This window comes from Salvelinus sp. IW2-2015, linkage group LG20 (assembly GCF_002910315.2).
Source record: "Salvelinus sp. IW2-2015 linkage group LG20, ASM291031v2, whole genome shotgun sequence".
Lineage (NCBI taxonomy): Eukaryota > Metazoa > Chordata > Actinopteri > Salmoniformes > Salmonidae > Salvelinus > Salvelinus sp. IW2-2015.
In genome coordinates this window covers 41,206,789-41,227,331 of record NC_036860.1, presented here as the reverse complement: position 1 = coordinate 41,227,331, position 20,543 = coordinate 41,206,789, and the positions used below count along the sequence as shown (strand labels likewise).

Here is a 20,543-nt window from a genome sequence, read left to right as displayed (position 1 = left end):
AGCGACTTACAAATTGGTGCATTCACCTTATGATATCCAGTGGAACAACCACTTTACAATAGTGCATCTAACTCTTTTAAGGGGGGAGGGGGGGGTTAGAAGGATTACTTTATCCTATCCTAGGTATTCCTTAAGAGGTGGGGTTTCAGGTGTCTCCGAAGGTGGTGATTGACTCCGCTGACCTGGCGTCGTGAGGGAGTTTGTTCCACCATTGGGGTGCCAGAGCAGCGAACAGTTTTGACTGGGCTGAGCGGGGCTTGTACTTCCTCAGAGGTAGGGAGGCGAGCAGGCCAGAGGTGGATGACGCAGTGCCCTTGTTTGGGTGTAGGGCCTGATCAGAGCCTGAAGGTACGGAGGTGCCGTTCCCCTCACAGCTCCGTAGGCAAGCACATGGTCTTGTAACGGATGCGAGCTTCAACTGGAAGCCAGTGGAGAGAGCGGAGGAGCGGGGTGACGTGAGAGAACTTGGGAAAGTTGAACACCAGACGGGCTGCGGCGTTCTGGATGAGTTGTAGGGTTTAATGGCACAGGCAGGGAGCCCAGCAACAGATACAATTAATCACTAACCTTTGAACAACTTCATCAGATGACAGTCATATGACATCATGTTATACAATACATTTATGTTTTGTTCGATTATGTGCATATTTATAGTCAGAAATCGTGGTTTTACATTGGCGCCATGTTCAGAAATGGCTCCAAAATAGCGAACGTAATTACAGATAGCAACGTGAAATACAGAAATACTCATCATAAACTTTGATGAAAGATACATGTTTAACATATAATTAAAGATACACTGGTTCTTAATGCAACCGCTGTGTTAGATTTAAAAAATAACTTTAGTAAAAAGCACAGCATYCAWTAATCTGAGACAGCACTCAGCCATTCTCCGCCATGTTGGAGTCAACAGAAATACGAAAMTACATCATAAATATTCCCTTACCTTTGATGATCTTTCATCAAAATGCAGTGCCCGGAATCCTAGTTCCACAATAAATCGTTGTTTTGTTTTATAATGTCCATTACTTCTGTCGAATTAGCAACTTTGGCTAGCATGTGTAGTACACGTGTCCAAACACCTGTGCAATTGAACGAAAACGTTGAACGAAAACTTCAAAAAGTGGTATTACAAGTCGAATAAACTGGTCAAACTTAGTTGAGAATCAATCTTCAGGATGTTTTTCTCATATAAATCCAAAAACGTCCCAAACGGAGCATTTCTTCATGTCTATCTAACGCAGTGCAGACAAAGACATCACATGCCCTCTGTGCYTGGCCAAGAACTGGAAATCTGCCTGACCTGTCACTCCAAAGGCTCTCATCCGGTCCCACATGAAGCTATATGCTTCATTCCACGTTCTACTGCCTGTTGACATCTAGTGGAAGGCGTCTGAAGTGCATACAGATCCATAAATATAAGGCAATTGAATAGGCGATGCCTTTCACAGCGACCAATTTCAGAATTTTCACTTCCTGTTTGGAAGTTTGCCTGCCATATGAGTTCTGTTTTACTCACAGATATAATTCAAACAGTTTTAGAAACTTCAGAGTGTTTTCTATCCAATAGTAATAATAATATGCTTATCATATGATCTAGGACAGAGTACGAGGCCGTTTAATTTGGGCCCAAATTCATCCAAAAGTGAAAATGTCGCCCCCTATASCTAAGAAGTTTTAAGAAGAAATTTCATTTTTTCCTTAACTATAGATTTAAGAATACATTTAAGCAAAGTTGCTATTCCTCAAAAAGGTTCTTGGAAATTTTCTTGCGCTGTATCTTGTTTCTCCTTAAGCAAAAAGTTAAGAAGAAATTAGATTCTTGAAAAGAAAGTTATTGGAAATGTTCTTAATTCCATGATAGCTAAACCCTTGTCTTAAACTCAGGGMAGTGAGAAAAAAGCTCATGCAAGCAATTGAACAAGTTTAATTCACTCACAAACCCAAGAACATGTTTTAGAACATTAATCTTAGTAAGAAATATGCTAACATGATTGCCATTGCTAGCTAGATAGCTAGCTAAAACGATTGCCGAACCCTAACACTAAAATCTTAAGATTTGTAAGATATTTGAGAAGTTTGTAAGAAAATCATTAAATCTTATATTGTTGAGGAACTGCACTTACGAACTATCTTATGAACTTCTTATTTTTCTTAAGAAGCTTCTTAAGTTTTTGCGTAAGAAGTGTTTTGMGAATCTGGGCCCAGATCTTTATCACATCCATAACCTAAATCAAATCCAAGTTTATTGGTCGCATACACAGTTTAGCAGATGTTATAGCGGGTGCAGTGAAAAGCTTATGGTCCTAACAATGCAGAAAAATGTCAAACATGTACACAAATYAATCAAACACATAATAATCAAGAAATGACAAGAGCTGAAAACAGCAGTTGGTGAAGGGCATTTCTAACATTAAAGAATTAGAGCATTGCTGTTGAAGACTGGGACAAATTGCCAGTAGAAAGCTCATTGATGGCAGAACTTCAAGAAGCATTTCTTGGCAGTTATCTTGTCCAAAGGCTGTACAACCAAGTACTAAACTCAGCAAAAAAGAAACGTCAACTGCGTTTATTTTCAGCAAACTTAACATGTGTAAATATTTGTATGAACATAACAAGATTCAACAACAGACATAAACTGAACAAGTTCCACAGACATGTGACTAACAGAAATGGAATAATGTGTTCCTGAACAAAGGGGCGGTCAAAATCAAAATTAACAGTCAGTATCTGGTGTGGCCACCAGCTGCGCTAAGTACTGCAGTGCATCTCCTCCTCATGGACTGCACCAGATTTGCCAGTTCTTGCTGTGAGATGTTACCCCACTCTTCCATCAAGGCACCTGCAAGTTCCCGGACATTTCTGGGGGGAATGGCCCTATCCGTAAACCTCCGATCCAACAGGTCCCAGACGTGCTCAATGGGACTGACATTCCTGACTTGCAGGAAATCAAGCACAGAACGAGCTGTATGGCTGGTGGCATTGTCATGCTGGAGGGTCATGTCAGGATGACCCTGCAGGAAGGGTACCACATGAGGAAGGAGGATGTCTTCCCTGTAACGCARAGCGTTGCCTGCAATGACAACAAGCWCAGTCCGATGATGCTGTGACCCTCCACCTCCAAATCGATCCCGGTCCAGAGTACAAGCCTCGGTGTAACGCTCATTCCTTRGACGATAAACGCGAATCKGACCATCACCCCTGGTGAGACAAAACCATGACTCGTCAGTGAAGAGCACTTTTTGCCAGTCCTGTCTGGTCCAGCGACGGTGGGTTTGTGCCCATAGGCGACGTTGTTGCCGGTGATGTCTGGTGAGAACCTGTCTTACAACAGGCCTACAAGCCCTCAGTCCAGCCTCTCTCAGCCTATTGTGGACAGTCTGAGCACTGATGGAGGGATTGTGCATTCCTGGTGTAACTCGGGCAGTTGTTGTTGCCTTCCTGTACCTGTCCCGCAGGTGTGATGTTCGGATGTACCGATCCTGTGCAGGTGTTGTTACCCTTTGTCTGCCACTGCGAGGACGATCAGCTGTCCGTCCTGTCTCCCTGTAGCGCTGTCTTAGGCATRTCACAGTACAGACATTGCAATTTATTGCCCTGGCCACATCTGCAGTTCTCACGCTTCCTTGCAGCATGCGTAAGGCACGTTCACGCAGATGAGCAGGGACCCTGGGCATCTTTCTTTTGGTGTTTTTCAGTCAGTAGAAAGGCCTCTTTAGTGTTCTAAGTTTTCATAACTGTGACCTTAATTGCCTACTGTCTGTAAGCTGTTAGTGTCTTAACAATCGTTCCACAGGTGCATGCTCATTAATTGTTTATGGTTCATTGAACAAGCATGGAAAACAGTGTTTAAACCATTTACAATGAAGATCTGTGAAGTTATTTGGATTTTGACAAATTATCTTTGAAAGACAGCGTCCTGAAAAAGGGACGTTTCTTTTTTTGCTGAGTTAAGCTRCAGGGTGTTAATTTTGTCCGTGCCATGTCTTTATTTTCTAAATTAAAATTGTAAACTTAAGTTTACAAAAATCWAATTGGTTCTGCAATGTTGAAAAATCCAATAAGGTTTGGAGACAACCGTRTTTTCAATTTCAACTTATTTTTTAGAAGAAATAGGGAATTATTTAATTATTAAGAAAAGTGCAAGGGTGCCAATATGTTTGTGGATAGACAAAAGTCCTAGAAAATAATAATTAACACAAGTCCAATTTATTCTCTTCTKATAGGTTACAAAGATCTGATTTCAAACCCTACAGGTCCCCTTTCAACCAAAAAGCTAGACCATGTGGAGAAAATGCAGAGTAAGTTATTGAAAATAATTATTGGAAACCTGGTGTTATCCGCAGAGAACATTCACCGGACTGCTTTAAGTGATATATTTCCTCTTTTCCAAGTTAGAGAGGTGCAGGCCAAGATGTGTGTTCTCTTGTTCCACGTCAAGTCATATGTAGACACAGACTAGACAGTGAAGTAAACAGCCTATACATTGCGATCTCAACTTGCCAAACCAAACTACAAATATGGGACAGACTAATATCCATCTCTGCATAAACATACCCCAATTTCTCAACGCTGGTGTACAGTGACCAGTGCTACCTCACCAACACCAAAGACACAACAATCTCTTAAATTTATGACATCTCTGTTCTTGGKATGAGCAGGCCTATATAACTATGAAAGGGCTTGCTACTTGTCATCTTTAACTGTTAGCCTTGAAGTCATGACAACAGAAGAATACCTTAATTCTCACCAATTCAGTACTGAAGTCCTACCTGACCCAAAGAAACCGGCTTCATCTTTTGGCTGATGTAGAATGTTGAGGACAAAGGAGGGGCCAGACATCTGGTTTAAAGTAGGGCTTAAKTTACTGATTTCGCCTTGTTTGTCCGGCTCCTCAAAGATATGCTAGAAGCCATGATTGAAACAAACACGAGTTGTCTTGGAGGTGTGGTTTGATATGGGTGTTTCTTGGGTGTGTCCTTTCCACCACCAAGACACACCCGTGTGTCAGACCCTCTAAAAAAAAAGGTTGTCTTGTCTTTCAGGCGTACCTCATTCCAGAGATCCCACGTTCCAGCCAAAAGAATGCTGTTCCGTTGAGCGTTCTTTCAGCATACCAAYTAAAACATTTTAGCACTGAAAGTTGATTGTTTTTGGTTGTGGWCATTTCACTATACTATGAGTCATTATAGATGAGCATTGCATTGTATTGATGAAGCTATTAGCCTCTTGACCTAGACTTCATGATAGAGGTCTCAGAACCTGTAAGCCAATGACCAATCCGAGAAAGAAACAAAAGATCCCCGTTTCAGAGGTGGAGAACTGATCCACTTTATTGATTGGTCTGAACTCTTGTAATATACTACTAAGAGACATTGTGCGATACAAACATTGCATTTCAACATCATGGGATACACGGGTTTTCAAGTCTCAAATTTTTAAACAGATAAAAAAAAGTTACCACGATGTTTGACAGAGTTGGTGCCTCCGAAATGGCAACCTATTCCATATATAGTGCACCYGCTCTGGTCAAAAGAAGTGCACTATATAGGGAATAAGGTGCAATTTTGGACAAAGACACAGCTGAAAAGTTGCACTTAGTCTTTTCCGGCTTCATTTCGATTTATTTTTTAAGATTCAAGTTTCGTAACCTTTTTCTCATTGCCGCTGTAAACACTTGACATCCCATCAAAAATAGGATGAATAAAATTGATGTTGAAAAGATAGAAAATAAAAATCTGAACATCAGCTTTAGGACTTTAAACAATTCAAAAGCAAAATGAAACGGGAAAAAAAACAAGGAAATATCAGGTTTAGAGCAGATTGGGATTATTTAAGCGAAGCAYAAGCTGAGAGAACCAAAAAACATGGTATGCTTTCACATATCCGAAAAAGGGTCTTGCAATGGAACATTACTGTCATTATCAATGTTGACCTAGTCTTTTGACAAAACGGTTGATATTTATCTTGGATATTAATAGAGAATAGATTAAGAGGCAATGGACTTGAATAGTCACCATGACTGCAAAAAAGCAACTCTTCCTTAACAACTTGACTGTACCATACACAAAAGTAAAACAATTGCATGTGTCACACTACAAAACCATGTACCAGCTACAAAAGACAGGAACTCGGTCATAAACATCCAGGTTTCCATTAATTATGGGCAAAGTCAAAGCACATCTCAGTACAATCCTCTGCAGGAGCTTGAATAAGTTATACAACAGGTAGTATGCTTTTGTTGTCAAAGGTTACAAAGCAAAAAGTGCAACAATGGTGCAGACCATTCTTTATGTTTGGTTAGTTTTGTATTTTTTTGTTGTCTAAAAACATAAAAGACAAATCACACAGATCAGTTTACTGTCAGGACAGTATAAAAAAAAAAAAGATAGGGACTACGGAATCAAAACAAATAAACAAAAAACACKAAAATATTTCTCTGAGAAAATTATTTTAAAGCTGCCTTCTTTTTCTCCAGCCACAAGGCATGGGCGAATCTTGGGCGAAGGTTCCTGACGTACTTTAGTTACCATGACAATGTGGGTTGCAGAGTACTGTAAGTAGAACATTCTGCACTGGTTGGAAACCCTAGAGAGACAGCTACGGGTCAGACTGTGCCATACAGTACACCCACCTTGGTGGTGGTCAGCTTAATCCAAACACAATTGGCTCATTGACAGAGTTCAGATCAACATGGGGGCCCAGAAGTAAAGTAGTCACGAGGAGAAGGAACAACATCAAGCTTATTAGTCTTCTTTCACCTTTCTGCTTGCTCCTACACCAGTGTTCTCAACTTGTTCCAAAGATATTGGTTTTGTTTTTCTCAATGGTGCGGTGACGGACAAAAGCTTTCTTTAAGTTCTAGATCAGCAGAAATATTGTTACATCCATGCATCATCTTTCTCCACAGTGTTGCAAAGACAGGCATCAAATTACAAACGCACAACTAAAATGTTAACGTGTGTGTTTGTTTCATTCACTTATGTCAACAATGTTCAGGCTTTGGTGGTGCTTGGTGGTCAGGTGGATAGGGGGCCTCTGTCTCTCAGCTTCACTGTGATGGSGGGGTAAGAGATGGACAGGGAGGGACAGACTGATATTCAAGATTAAACCCTGCTCCTCCCCCATTCATTCAAAAACAAAGTGGATCCATTTAAAAGCAACATTAAAATAAGAATAATCAAGTGAAGAAAAAAACGGCAGAAAGTTACTCTATTTACATACAATTATTTTTCTTATAGACAAAAGCATCTTTCCAAAAATCAAACAATTTCCCCCCCAAAGAAATGTGTATTTTGTGTTGTTTTTTCATATTTATACATTACAAGTTCTTTATCTTTCATCATATCCTCCACCCAGGCTTCCTCTGTCCTGACAGGCTGTCTGCCAATGCTTCTGAACATAAAGGGAGTCAGTCTATCCTGAAGATTAAAGCCTGTCAGAAGTCACTCGCTGCCTTTCTTACTGCTGGCAGTCAGAGGGTGCTGTTGCACCAAAAAGGATACCCCCACACCCTCTGTTCTCCCCACACTCATTCAGCACCAGTGAGTGAGGCTTGTTTTGGGGGGAGGGGTGGGCAGGCAGGCCTGTACTGAGAGGCCTGCCCTTCCTCTGGGGTGGGATGAGGGGCAGGTAGGGCTCTAGTGGCAGTGCTCAGTCATCGCTGTCTGACAAGGTCTCATACTGCTCCGACAGTAGGGGCTCCCGCTCCCACACACGCTGCTGCTGGGACCCCAGAGGGCCTCCTGGTGGGGGCTGCTGGGCCTGCATGGAGGGGGAGGCCATGGAGGTGGGGGGCGTGCTGCTCAGCATGCGCATGGTCAGGGGGTTATAGGGGAACTGCATAGAGCCTGGAGAGAGATGTGAGACAGGATAGTCTTTAGAGGGATTTTTCTGATTAGAAAATCCTGATTTCTGAACTCCCGTGTGGCTGTTAATAATGTGGTATTGTGTACACAGACAAATAGACAGAGACCCAGAGTTTAAARGGGTCTTGTGTCTTACCTGTGGACGAGGGCCGGTCCTCCCAGGCCCAGCCCGGGGCCTGCTGGTGGTAGTCTCCCTCTGAGTGGACGGAGGAGACTGACGAGGGCCGCTCCCCTCCTGCTGTCTGGGCTGCTGCTGCGTATGCCTGACCTGGGTTGGGCGACTTGGACTTCCGGCTGTTGGCTTTGCTCTGCAGTTTCTGCTTACCTGTTGTGTTAGCAATAAGTTTTATTTGCACAAGTACAGTGAAATGCTTAACTTGCAAGCCCTACTCAACAGTGCAGTATTCAATATCAAAATAGTATAACTAAAAGAGGAAGCTATTTACAGGGTCAGTGCCAGTACCACATTTACAATGTGCAGGGATACTGGCGTATTTGAGGTAGATATGTACATGTAGGCAGGGATTAGAAGAAAGTGACTGGTAGCAGGATAAATAATAATAATAGTGGAATAGCAGCATAGGTGGTAGGTGTGTGTAAGTTTGTGGGTGTTAGTGTGAATTGGGACTATTCTGGAGAGCTTGTTCCAAATCTCAAAATGTCAAAGTATAGGGTGTCCACCCACTGCCCAGAGTGGGTGAAAACGTGCTTCCGTGATAAATTCACTTCCTTATGTTTTAAAATACATTTTTACCAAAACAGATATGATTATTCATGTTCTGAATTGTTCAGTGGCGTCTTTCTCGAACATATTATGAACAGTAACCTAACACATCCGACAATAGCCACCGAGCTCTGTTGACAAAGCGGTGCCGCTTCTTGCAGCGACTTGAGGATTTTACGTTGCGATGGTCTTCTGCAAAAGTTGTTTCCCCATGTCGCAAAAAGCTAAATTAACATAACGAGCTCAATTAAATGTAAAATTATTTGAAAATAAAAAGCTTACGGTATGCTCTGTGCTCCGTTGACATTTCAGCGATACGCTTGTTTTTCTGAGATCTTTAAAAAATACTATTTTCATATACTAAAATATTTAAATGGTGTATATATATGTCATGTCTCAATCGATCTTACCTCTATTGTTTTATGTCCTCTGGATTTGAGAAGAAAGACGGTGAGCCTGTCAGTTTGCCTTAATTCTCGCACAGCATCCAGGCTAGCTGACGCAAATACTATTTTCCWGATTTTTTCCCTCTGGCCTCCATTGATTTTAAGCCCCATTCGGACAGGATACATCCCCCAGGTAATGGTATTATGTGCACGAGCACAAATCACCACATCTGTAATTTTAGTCCCGTCCAAATCTGCCATGTCAGTAATTATCACTTGGCAGGAAGGTTATTATCCCAGCCCTAAAAACCTACTGTTTTTCGGCAAACTCCAAGGTCCTCTGATAATGCATATCCSATGCTAATCGTCATCCCTGTGTTTTGAGGGATATTACTGAGTTTAACAGGTGCTGCACCCAGTTTGGGTTAGAACATGGGAACAAATTGATGCTTAAAACAAAGTGCTATGCACGTAGCATACAGATGAATTATCGGTTTTGTCATATATCAACTTTCCTAGTGTCTTACTTCTCTTTTAAAAGATGAAGTGGACACAATTGTACCAATGAATTAATAAATTGCCAAATACGTCAGGTAATTAAATATCTGCATAGGTTACAGTTCATGGTTCTTATTGATATGCATTATTATTTAGACTTTCTCGGAACTGAAGGCCATTAGGCTAATATTAGGCTATTCCAAGACATTTGAAATATCTTCACGCCTAGGAGAGCCTCCAGACGTCCGTCATAATGGTCAATTGTGAATGAGGGAAAAAWAATAATTACAGGGGCAGTTCGGTAAAACGAATCCCGTCTGAATTGTCCACTGTTAAAACGGACATGTTGGGGTAATAATTACATAACCGCCGTTCTATAGTAATACTAGTCACGTGCGAATAAGGCTTTAGTAACCCTTTGTAGGATGGCCAATATTAGGGTAAGAAAAACTCAACCTTTGAACGGATTATGATAGAGACCATTGGTTTTCTGAGTATCTACACAATTAACATAATTTTACCCATTGGTCCAAATATTTTTGATTGGACACCCTACAAAGTACTCTATTCCAATGTATCTTTAGAAACAGACAGGGTTAAAAAGGTGTGTGTGTGAGTATGTAAATACATAAATGTTTACTCCTGTATAGTGGTTTCAGTCTGCTGCGTGTGGTTGTTTGCCACTGACCCATGATAGGTGAGGGGTTGGCCTCCTGGCGGGCCTCGTTGCTAGGGGTGTTACAGCTGGGCTGAGGCCCTCCCTGGTGCTCCTCTGGCCTTTCTTCCAGGTTGCCCATCAGGGCCTTCCGGATGATGTCCTCCAGGCCCAGGTTACTGGCCGGGTCGCTGAAGGAGTGGTTCCTGGGGTTCACGCTGCCTGGTGGGCCAAACACGTACGCAGGACGAGGGGGAAGACATGGAACAGCCACCACGGTCGTGTTCATTAGGGTATTCAAACAAACATTAAAAAAAAAAAAATGTTTCAATTTATTTCATAAATTTTTGGGCTGGTTTAAATGATTCTAGTATGTTTGAATATGAGTATATGGTGATAGAATAGGATCCTATGGTGTTAGAAATGTTTATACTCACTTGAGCTGGTCACAGCGGGCAAGTTGAAGATCTCTGTGCCTGGTTGTGCATTTCCTGAAAGGAGAAACAATAGCATAGTTAATTTAGCAAACGAAATGTCTGACTGCAAACTAAAATGACGCTAAAAGACAGAGTTAATCGTTAGTCGTTTTACAGTATGTCTTCCTATTACAATGTTATCTGTTGTTAAATGAGAAATGAGTGCAATGCACAGAAAATATCCTTTAAATGAATAAAATACCGTGCGAATTGAGTTCCATCAAATGTTATATTTTTTCTATCTTGGAATGCTTTCTAAAATGATGTTCGTACAAGGAAGATAAGAAGAGAGGCGACTTACCTACATCAGAATCCCCGACACCAGAGGAGTTTAACTTACGAAATATCTCCTGCTTCTTGGATTTCACCATAGGGGAGGTGTTCTCCAGCTTGGTGAAGAAGGAGGGCAGGTAGCTGACACTGCCAGGGGAGCGAGAGTCGCCCCTGTAACCAGAGAAAGGCCACCACGGGGTTAAGAGTCAGGCAGCAGAGGGCTGATTAGGCTAGCGTGCCACTGGCACCTCCCTCCAGTTTCCACTCTGTTAGCATGCCAAACAGGTCACAGCTGCCCACAAGGCACATTCTGTCCATGGGCACTGAAGGTATCCAGTATCCACACGCACAAATGCACGTAGACATACAAAATAAATCGCTGTCATACTTTTTGGTTTGTCAACTTAATGCCCGAAACATACATATATGTCTAGTGATATCATTGAAAGTTCCATTAGGTCAGGGGTGTCATTCCATGGAGGGCCTAGTGTCTGCCGGTTTTTCTTTTCAATTAAGCCCCAGACAACCAGGTCAGGGGAGTTCCTTACTAATTAGTGGCCTTAATTCATCAATCAAATACAAGAGAGGAGCGAAAACCCACAGACACTCGGTCCTCTGTAGAATGAGTTTGACAAGTGTGCGTTAGGTGAACATAAAGAAATGCGAGAGCGCCCACTACTTAAGAAGATATGCCAGTCCTACACACCTCATCTCAGGCTGGTCAGCCTCTCGTCTCTGGGGTTGTTGCTGCTGCTGCTCTCTGGCCTCCTGTTGTTTATCCTGGTAGCTCTGGGGAGGGGAGATGGGCTCATAACTCTCCACTGCCCCCCTGCCACCCCGATCAGGGGATTTACCAGGTCTGGGTAAGGGACAGAGGAAGAGAGAGAAAAGTGAGAATTTGAAGGAATGGACAGGGGTGCACCACCAGGGTTATGTTCATTAGGGAGAAAATGTTTTGCATGGGAGGTATAACCTGAACTTATTGCAAACCGTTTAGCTACGGTTTACCCTACTAAACAGMCTGGCTTGGTCAAGAGGTTGTGTTGAGCTACTGGTAGGTGTTGTTACTGTACCTGGCTCTGGGCTTGTCAGGGGCATTCTCAGGAGACACTCTGCTGGGTGTGGGTCTCTGATGGTGTGATGGGGCCTGGGTCTGGTTTTCTGGGCTGTACCGGTTGTGGCCCTTGGCACGGCCCCCGGGTCCCGAGCTAGATACTGGCAGCTGGGCGCTCTGGAATGTGGTGGTGGCAGAGGAGGAGATGGTGGTGGAGGACTGAGGAGGATCCTGGTTCCTGGCAAAGTCCTGGGTGATAATATGCTATAAAAGGAGAAAGAGGAGAGGACAGACAGATCAGGGAGATGTTATTACTTGGAGGCACACCTCCATTTTCAGTCTCTACACTTAAATGTTTGTATCCAAAGTTGTCTAGTAGAGGCTGTTGTCAGAGTTGTTGAGATCATCATTTGCAGTTCAGTCGATGGATCACTCAAGATATCATCACTCAACAAAAAGTGGTACAGGAGGCATACTGACAATTCATTGTTGGTAAAGTAATTTGTATTGGTTACACAGTACATGGATTGTTTGCCTTAGGAACCCAGTTAAAAAGGGCTATGAAGGAACAAGTCATTGGGGTCTTCTTCAGGCTGACTACATAGCAGTTGCCTGACAGAACTCATGCCTGGATAGGTGTTTAATATCAGCTAACCACAAAATATGATATAGCAATCTGATGCCCGACTGCGCAGGCAATGACATGGCATGCAATCGTGGAAAGCTACTAGTGTGTCTTACCGAGATGTGGTCAGCCAGGGTCATGACCCGGTGGGTCTTGGGGACCTGCTGGGACTGGGAGTACCCTCCGTCAGCCTGGGAGGAGGGGGGCTGCTGGGACTCCYCTGACTGGCGGTAGCGGATCATGTCAAAGGAACGCATGCCAGCTGCTGAGTGAGGATAACACACAGTTACCAGACTGAGTTGGGGAGGGTAGAGAAATGGGGGAGAGCGGGGAGGGTGGAAGGAGGGGTAGAACTACCCCTCCTTCCACCCTCCCCATATGTCAATAGGCAGCTGATATACATTTGCCTCCAGCGGACAAAAATAGCTTGTGGAGTGGTCTGGTGACCAGATGGGAGCTTGTGGGGAATGGAATGGTGTCGTCTGCTCTGTCGTACTTAGCTGACAAGGTTACTGGGCTAAGGAGTCATTCCATAAGGAAACCAATACTTGAGAAAGAGAGCTTGAGACCTTCAAGAGAATACTTAAAGTCCCCATATGACATCTATAGTAGAGGTTGACCAATTATGATTTTTCAAAGCCGATACAGATTATTGGAGGACCAAAAAAAGCCGATACCGATTAAATCGGTCGATTTTTATATATATATTTGTAATAATGACAATTACAACAATACTGAATGAACACTTATTTTAACTTAATATAATACATCAATAAAATCTATTTAGCCTCAAATAAATTATGAAACATGTTCAACTTGGTTTAAATAATGCAAAAACAAAGTGTTGGAGAAGAAAGTAAAAGTGCAATATGTGCCATGTAAAAAAAGCTAGCGTTTAAGTTCCTTGCTCAGAACATGAGAACATATGAAAGCTGGTGGTTCCTTTTAACATGAGTCTTCAATATTCCCAGGTAAGAAGTTTTAGGTTGTAGTTATTATAGGAATTATAGGACTATTTCTCTCTATACCATTTGTATTTCATATACCTTTGACTATTGGATGTTCTAATAGGTATTTTAGTATTTAGTATTGCCAGCCTAATTTCGGGAGTTGATAGGCTTGAAGTCATAAACAGCGCAATGCTTGAAGGCACAGCGAAGAGCTGCTGGCAAATGCACGAAAGTGCTGTTTGAATGAATGTTTACGAGCCTGCTGCTGCCTACCACGCTCAGTCAGACTGCTCTATCAAATCATAGACTTAATTATAATAACACACAGAAATACGAGCCTTAGGTCATTAATATGGTCAAAACGGAAACTATCATTTAGAAAACAAAACGTTTATTCTTTCAGTGAAATACGGAACCGTTCCGTATTTTATCTAACGGGTGGCATCCAAAGTCTAAATATTGCTGTTACATTGCACAACCTTCAATGTTATTTCATAATTATGTAAATCACAAATTAATTACGGTCTTGTTTAGGAAGAAATGGTCTTCACACAGTTCGCAACGAGCCAGGCGGCCCAAACTGCTGCATAACCCTGACTCTACTTGCACAGAACACAAGAAAAGTGACACAATTTCCCTAGTTAAAGAAATTCAGTTTAGCAGGCAATATTAACTAAATATGCAGGTTTAAAAAATATATACTTGTGTATTGATTTTAAGAAGGCATTGTTTATGGTTACAGTACATTACCCATGCAACTGCAATTGTTGTCAAGTCAACAAAACAAAAAAAAAGTTATTAATTTTTTTACCTTTTATTTTCTTGCTTTTGTTACCATAAAGTCTTACTTTTCGAGGTGCATCCCCATTAGGCAGCTAGACGTTTACTTTCTAGATGAGCATTAAGTGTATGTCTGAAACAGCGCTGACTGTTCACTTTTTTTGTCACTTTTTTTTTTCTTTTTTCTACACTGCTCAATATTTTCTAAGCCGTTGTGGTCTACACTCATCCACCCCTGCTACTGGAGTGCAGCAGGGTGGGCAGGTTTTCACTCTAGCCCAGGGTCATGTTCATTAGGCACCGAACGGAAGACCACGGACTGAAGCGGCGAGGACTAGCTGAACTTTTCGTTATAAGCAACACTTATTCTCCATTATGAAAATGGATTCAAATATTTTCAATAATGCATGCCCTAGTGAACACAACTCAGGGCCGGTGCACACAGTTGGTCCGTAACTCTACGTCCAATGTAAAATGCGCTCTATGCCGGACCTAAACATTTGACTTGTTGCTACACCTGGGTGTAGATTTGAGTGAGCAGCGTAGGGTCTTAAATTGGGACTAGATTTTACACCTAGTAGAGTGTTAAATTGGGACTAGATTTTACGTAGGGAGCAGGGGTAGGGTGTTAATTGGGACTCGATTCTTACACCTAGTAGGGAGCGGGTAGGATGTTAAATTGGGACGATCTTCTTTCATAATGCAGAAAATATCTATCTATATTTTCAAAAGGATGTGAGCCTAGTTTTCATATTTCATAACCTCTGGGCTTTCGAGTTACCTATATTGTTATTGACTCGGCGTATAATACACTTGATTTATGCTACATATCATGTTGAATGTGTCTGATCAGATATTGGCAAAACAAAAAGATGAGCTGCCACCACTTGTTTGCCCAGGCAGAGATCAAATAACCAAGTACAGCGGAGTCAATCACCACCTTCCGGAGAACACCTGAAACCCCACCTCTTTAAGAATACCTAGGATTAGGATAAAGTAATCCTTCTCCACCCCCCCCCCCCCCCTTAAAAGATTTAGATGCACTATTGTAAAGTGGCTGTTCCACTGGATGTCATAAGGTGAATGCACCAATTTGTAAGTCGCTCTGGATAAGAGCGTCTGCTAAATGACTTAAATGTAAATGTAAATGTAAATGTTAGGTACATTGGTGCAACGACAGGCTTTTTTCACGAATGCGCTTGTTTAAATCACCCATTTGGCAAAGTAGGCTGAGATACAATGACAAATTAACAGGCACAGCATCGATTATATGCAACGCAGGACAAGCTAGATAAACTAGTAATATCATCAACCATGTGTAGTTGACTAGTGATTATGTTAAGATTGATTGTTTTTTATAAGATAAGTTTAATGCTAGCTAGCACCTTACCTTGGCTCCTTGCTGCACTCGCATAACAGGTAGTCAGCCTGCCACGCAGTCTCCTCGTGGAGTGCAATGTAATCGGCCATAATCGGTGTCCAAAAATGCCGATTACCGATTGTTATGAAAACCGGCCCTAATTAAATCGGCCATTCCGATTAATCGGTCGACCTCAAATCTATAGAGCTTTACCAGTCAGTAAGGGCCAGTTTCCCAGACACATTAAGTCTGACTAAAATGCACTTTCCATGGAGATGCGCCATTGAGTAGGCCTTTTAGTAATTTCCTCATCATCTTAAATAAGCATGCCCCTTTCAAAAATTTTAGAACTAAGAACAGATATAGCCCTTGGTTCACTCCAGACCTGACTGCCCCCGACCAGCACAAAAACATCCTGTCGCGGACTGCACTAGCATCGAATAGTCCCGGCGATATGCAACTTTTCAGGGAAGTCAGGAACCAATACACGCAGTCAGTTAGGAAAGCAAAGGCTAGCTTTTTCAAACAGAAATTTGCATCCTGTAGCTCTAACTCCAAAAAGTTTTGGGACACTGTAAAGTCCATGGAGAATAAGAGCACCTCCTCCCACTGCACTGAGGCTAGGAAACACTGTCACCACCGATAAATCCACGATAATCGCGAATTTCAAAAAGCATCTCTCTACAGCTTTCCTCCTGGCTACCCCAACCCCGGCCAACAGCTCCGCACCCCCCGCAGCTACTAGCCCAAACCTCCCCAGCTTCTCCTTCACCCAAATCCAGATAGCAGATGTTCTGAAAGAGCTGCAAAACCTGGACCCCTACAAATCAGCTGGGCTAGACAATCTGGACCCTCTCTTTCTAAAATTATCCGCTGCCATTGTTGCAACCCCTATTACCAGTCTGTTCAACCTCTCTTTCGTATGATCCGAGATCCGTAAAGATTGGAAAGCGGCCGCGGTCATCCCCCTCTTCAAAGGGGGTGACACTCTATACCCAAACTGTTACAGACCTATATCCATCCTGCCCTGCCTTTCTAAAGTCTTCGAAAGCCAAGTTAACAAACAGATCACTGACCATTTTGAATCCCGCTGTTCAATCCGGTTTCCGAGCTGGTCACGGGTGCACCTCAGCCACGCTCAAGGTACTAAACGATATCATAACTGCCACCGATAAAAAACAGTACTGTGCAGCCGTCTTCATCGACCTGGCCAAGGCTTTCGACTCTGTCAATCACCGTATTCTTATCGGCAGACGCAATAGCCTTGGTTTCTCAAATGACTGCCTTGTCTGGTTCACCAACTACTTCACAGACAGAGTTCAGTGTGTCAAATCGGAGGGCCTGTTGTCCGGACCTCTGGCAGTCTTTATGGGTTTACCACAGGTTCAATTCTCGGGCCGACTCTTTTCTCTGTATATATCAACGATGTCGCTCTTGCTGCAGGTGATTCTCTGATCCACCTCTACGCAGACGACACCATTCTGTATACATCTGGCCCTTCTTTGGACACTGTGCTAACAAACCTCCAAACGAGCTTCAATGCCATACAACACTCCTTCCGTGGCCTCCAACTGCTCGTAAACGCTAGTAAAACTAAATGCATGCTTTTCAACCGATCGCTGCCCGCACCCGCCCACCCGACTAGCATCACTACTCTGGACGGTTCTGACTTAGAATATGTGGACAACTACAAATACCTAGGTGTCTGGCTAGACTGTAAACTCTCCTTCCAGACTAATTTTAAACATCTCCAAACCAAAATTAAATCTAAAATCGGCTTCCTATTTTGCAACAAAGCCACCTTCACTCACGCTGACAAACATACCCTAGTAATACTGACTATCCTACCGATCCTCAACTTCAGTGATGTCATTTACAAAATATCCTCCAACACTCTACTCAGCAAACTGGATGCAGTCTATCACAGTGCCATCCGTTTTGTCACCAAAGCCTCATATACCACCCACCACTGCGACCTGTATGCTCTCGTCGGCTGGCCCTCGCTACATATTCGTCGCCAGGTCACCTATAAGTCTTTGCTAGGTAAAGCTCCGCTTTATCTCAGCTCACTGGTCACCATAACACCCACCCGTAACATGCGCTCCAGCAGGTATATCGCACTGGTCATCCCCAAAGCCAACACCTCTTTGGCCGCCTTTCCTTACAGTTCTCTGCTGCCAATGACTGGAACGAATTGCAAAAAAGAGAATCGCTGAAGTTGGAGACTTATATCTCCCTCACTAACTAAGTGTCAGCTATCTGAGCAGCTTACTAATCGCTGCAGCTGTACACACAGCACGTCTGTAAATAGCCCATCCTATCTACCTACCTCATCCCCATATTGTTTTTATTTACTTTTTTGCTCTTTTGCACACCAGTATTTCTACTTGCACATCATCATCTGCACATCTATCACTCCAGTGTTAATTCGCTAAATTGTAATTACTTCGCTACTATGGCCTATTTATTGCCTTACCTCCTCACGCCATTTGCACACACTGTATATAGATTTTTTCTATTGTGTTATTGACAATACGTTTGTTTATTCCATGTGTAACTCTGTTGTTGTTTGTGTCGCACTGCTTGGCTTTATCTTGGCCAGGTCGCAGTTGTAAATGAGAACTTGTTCTCAACTGGCCTACCTGGTTAAATAAAGGTGAAATAAAAATAGTCCAGGTGCAGGCTTAATATTTGCCAAGTAGCTCAACGCTTCCGTAGGTTAAGCGCAGACTAGAGTTTTTTAAATGAACCTCCGACTCGCTATGCGTCGATACTTCAAAAATGTACATTCGTAAACCCTAACTGTATACCCATGTTGGTCCTCAAATAAGAAGACAGGTTTTTGTTCTACGTTTGCTACGGTGTACCCTACACTAAACAGGCTGGCTTGGTCAAGAGCTGTATCTGTACCTGGCTCTGGGCTTGTCAGGGTCGTTCTCGGGAGACATACCACTGACTGTTTCCTCGTTGCTGTTGCACTAAGATGGCAACTCAGCGTGAATGTGCATGTGCCAATTGAACCTCAACAAGGTAACAGTCGGTGGTTGTATTTGATTAACGTTTTATTAAAAAGTATGGATTTCAGCAAACAAAGAAAGGAACGCAACAGGGGACAAACATAGGTATACAGGGTAAAGGGTTTAAGAATGTACATTTTTGAAGTATCGACGCATAGCGACTCGAAGGAGTTGGAGGTTCATTTAAAATAAAATATAAAAAAACTCTAGTCTGCGCTCAACTCCGCAAGCTTAATCTGTGTCAGGCAAACCAGAACTGAGAAGACATCTTATTATTGAATGGCTCACAGTACAACGCTTTCTTCTTACCTTGTGTTGCTGCCTGTGCGGCCCTGTCCCTGTCAGCCCTCTCCCTGTCATCCTGCTGCTGTTTCTCCTGCTGGGCCTGGGCTGGAGAGTTGGCTGGGCTGATCACCTCGATGGCTGCTCCACTGGGGACCTCATACCGACTGGATGACACTGCAGGGGAGGGACACACACACCTTGAAAACAACCCTCTCACTGACATATGATCATTTTCTATTTTTTTTGTGATTTGCTATGTAATTAAGTCTTACATGTTAGAAATGCTGGGAATTAAAACGCAAACCAAATCTATATCCAGGTGTCCACCCACCCACCCAGTTGTATTACAGGACTATTTGTCTCTGTATATAGTGTCCATGTTCTACACTGTTCCCTGTTCTATTTTATTCTATGTGGAAGACTCACAGCTGCTGGAGGAATCGGAGCTCTGGGAGCCTCTCTCCCGTGAGTCCTTGTCCGAGGCGATCTGACGCTTGATGATGACGTCGATGAAGTTGGCGGCCGTGATGGTGGTCTTTCCTCTGGTCCTCAGCTCCTCCTCGATGCGTGACTTGGTGGGGGGACCCTTGTCCTTGCCCCCCTGGGGACCACCAGACCCCTCAGCGTATCCTGGGTGGGGTTTCCCCCCTGGCAGAGACATGTAGGGAGACTGCATGGAGCGCCTGTCTGCCTCCTGCTGCTGCTGCTCGTGCTGCCGCCTGGCCGCAGAGGATGATGAAGACATGTCGTCGTCTCGATCGTGCTTGGAGGAGTCCTTGCCCTTGTTGACGTCCATCTGAGGGGCGGATGCGGCAGCGTCCACCAGGGCAGCCAGGGCGTCGGCTGCAGTGCTATAACGGGCTCCTGCCTGGGCTGCTGCTGCTGCTGATGGCCTGGAGGTGGCAGAGAGGTTGAGGGTTAATATTATGTATATATAAACTCAGCAAAAAAAGAAACGTTCTCTCACTGTCAACTGTGTTTATTTTCAACAAACTTAACATGTGTAAATATTTGTATGAACATAACAAGATTCAACAACAGACAAACTGAACAAGTTCCACAGACATGTGACTAACAGAAATMTAATAAATGTGTCCCTGAACAAAGGTGGGTAACAGTCAGTATCAAAAGTAACAGTCAGTATCTGGTGTGGCCACCAACTGCATTAGGTACTGCAGTGCATCTCCTCATGGACTGCACCAGATTTGCCAGTTCTTGCTGTGAGATGTTACCCCACTCTTCCACCAAGGCACCTGCAAGTTCCTGGATGTTTCTGGGGGGGGAATGGCCCTAGCCCTAGCCCTCACCCTCCGATCCAACAGGTCCCAAACGTACTCAATGGGATTGAGATCCGGGCTCTTCGCTGGCCATGGCAGAACACGGACATTGCTGTCTTGCAGGAAATCACGCACAGAACAAGCAGTATGGCTGGTGGCATTGTCATGCTGGAGGGTCATGTCAGGATGAGCCTACAGGAAGGGTACCACATGAGGGAGGAGGATGTCTTCCCTGTAACGCACAGCGTTGAGACTGCCTGCAATGACAACAAGCTCAGTCCGGTGATGCTGTGGCACACCGCCCCAGACCATGAC

The 20,543-nt window shown here is 43.4% G+C and overlaps 1 protein-coding gene across 5 annotated transcripts in view; it reads right to left on the bottom strand.

The window, feature by feature from the left end:
- Positions 1-5,306: 5,306 nt before the first annotated feature.
- The window catches only part of ncor1 (nuclear receptor corepressor 1), a 118,530-nt gene continuing 103,293 nt past the window's right edge, over positions 5,307-20,543 (bottom strand). For 4 of the 5 annotated variants that reach the window (XM_024011273.2, XM_024011277.2, XM_070449396.1 and 1 more), the window contains 10 exons: positions 19,378-19,844; positions 18,976-19,125; positions 12,676-12,824; positions 11,954-12,198; positions 11,587-11,739; positions 10,909-11,051; positions 10,569-10,622; positions 10,165-10,353; positions 8,005-8,193; positions 5,307-7,850 (listed from right to left, as the gene is read on the bottom strand). In XM_024011273.2, coding sequence (XP_023867041.1) covers positions 7,654-7,850; positions 8,005-8,193; positions 10,165-10,353; positions 10,569-10,622; positions 10,909-11,051; positions 11,587-11,739; positions 11,954-12,198; positions 12,676-12,824; positions 18,976-19,125; positions 19,378-19,844 — 1,936 coding nt within the window. In that variant the 3' untranslated portion in view covers positions 5,307-7,653. The remainder of the gene's footprint in view (positions 7,851-8,004; positions 8,194-10,164; positions 10,354-10,568; positions 10,623-10,908; positions 11,052-11,586; positions 11,740-11,953; positions 12,199-12,675; positions 12,825-18,975; positions 19,126-19,377; positions 19,845-20,543) is intronic. The other variant, XM_070449395.1, reaches the window with a different exon arrangement.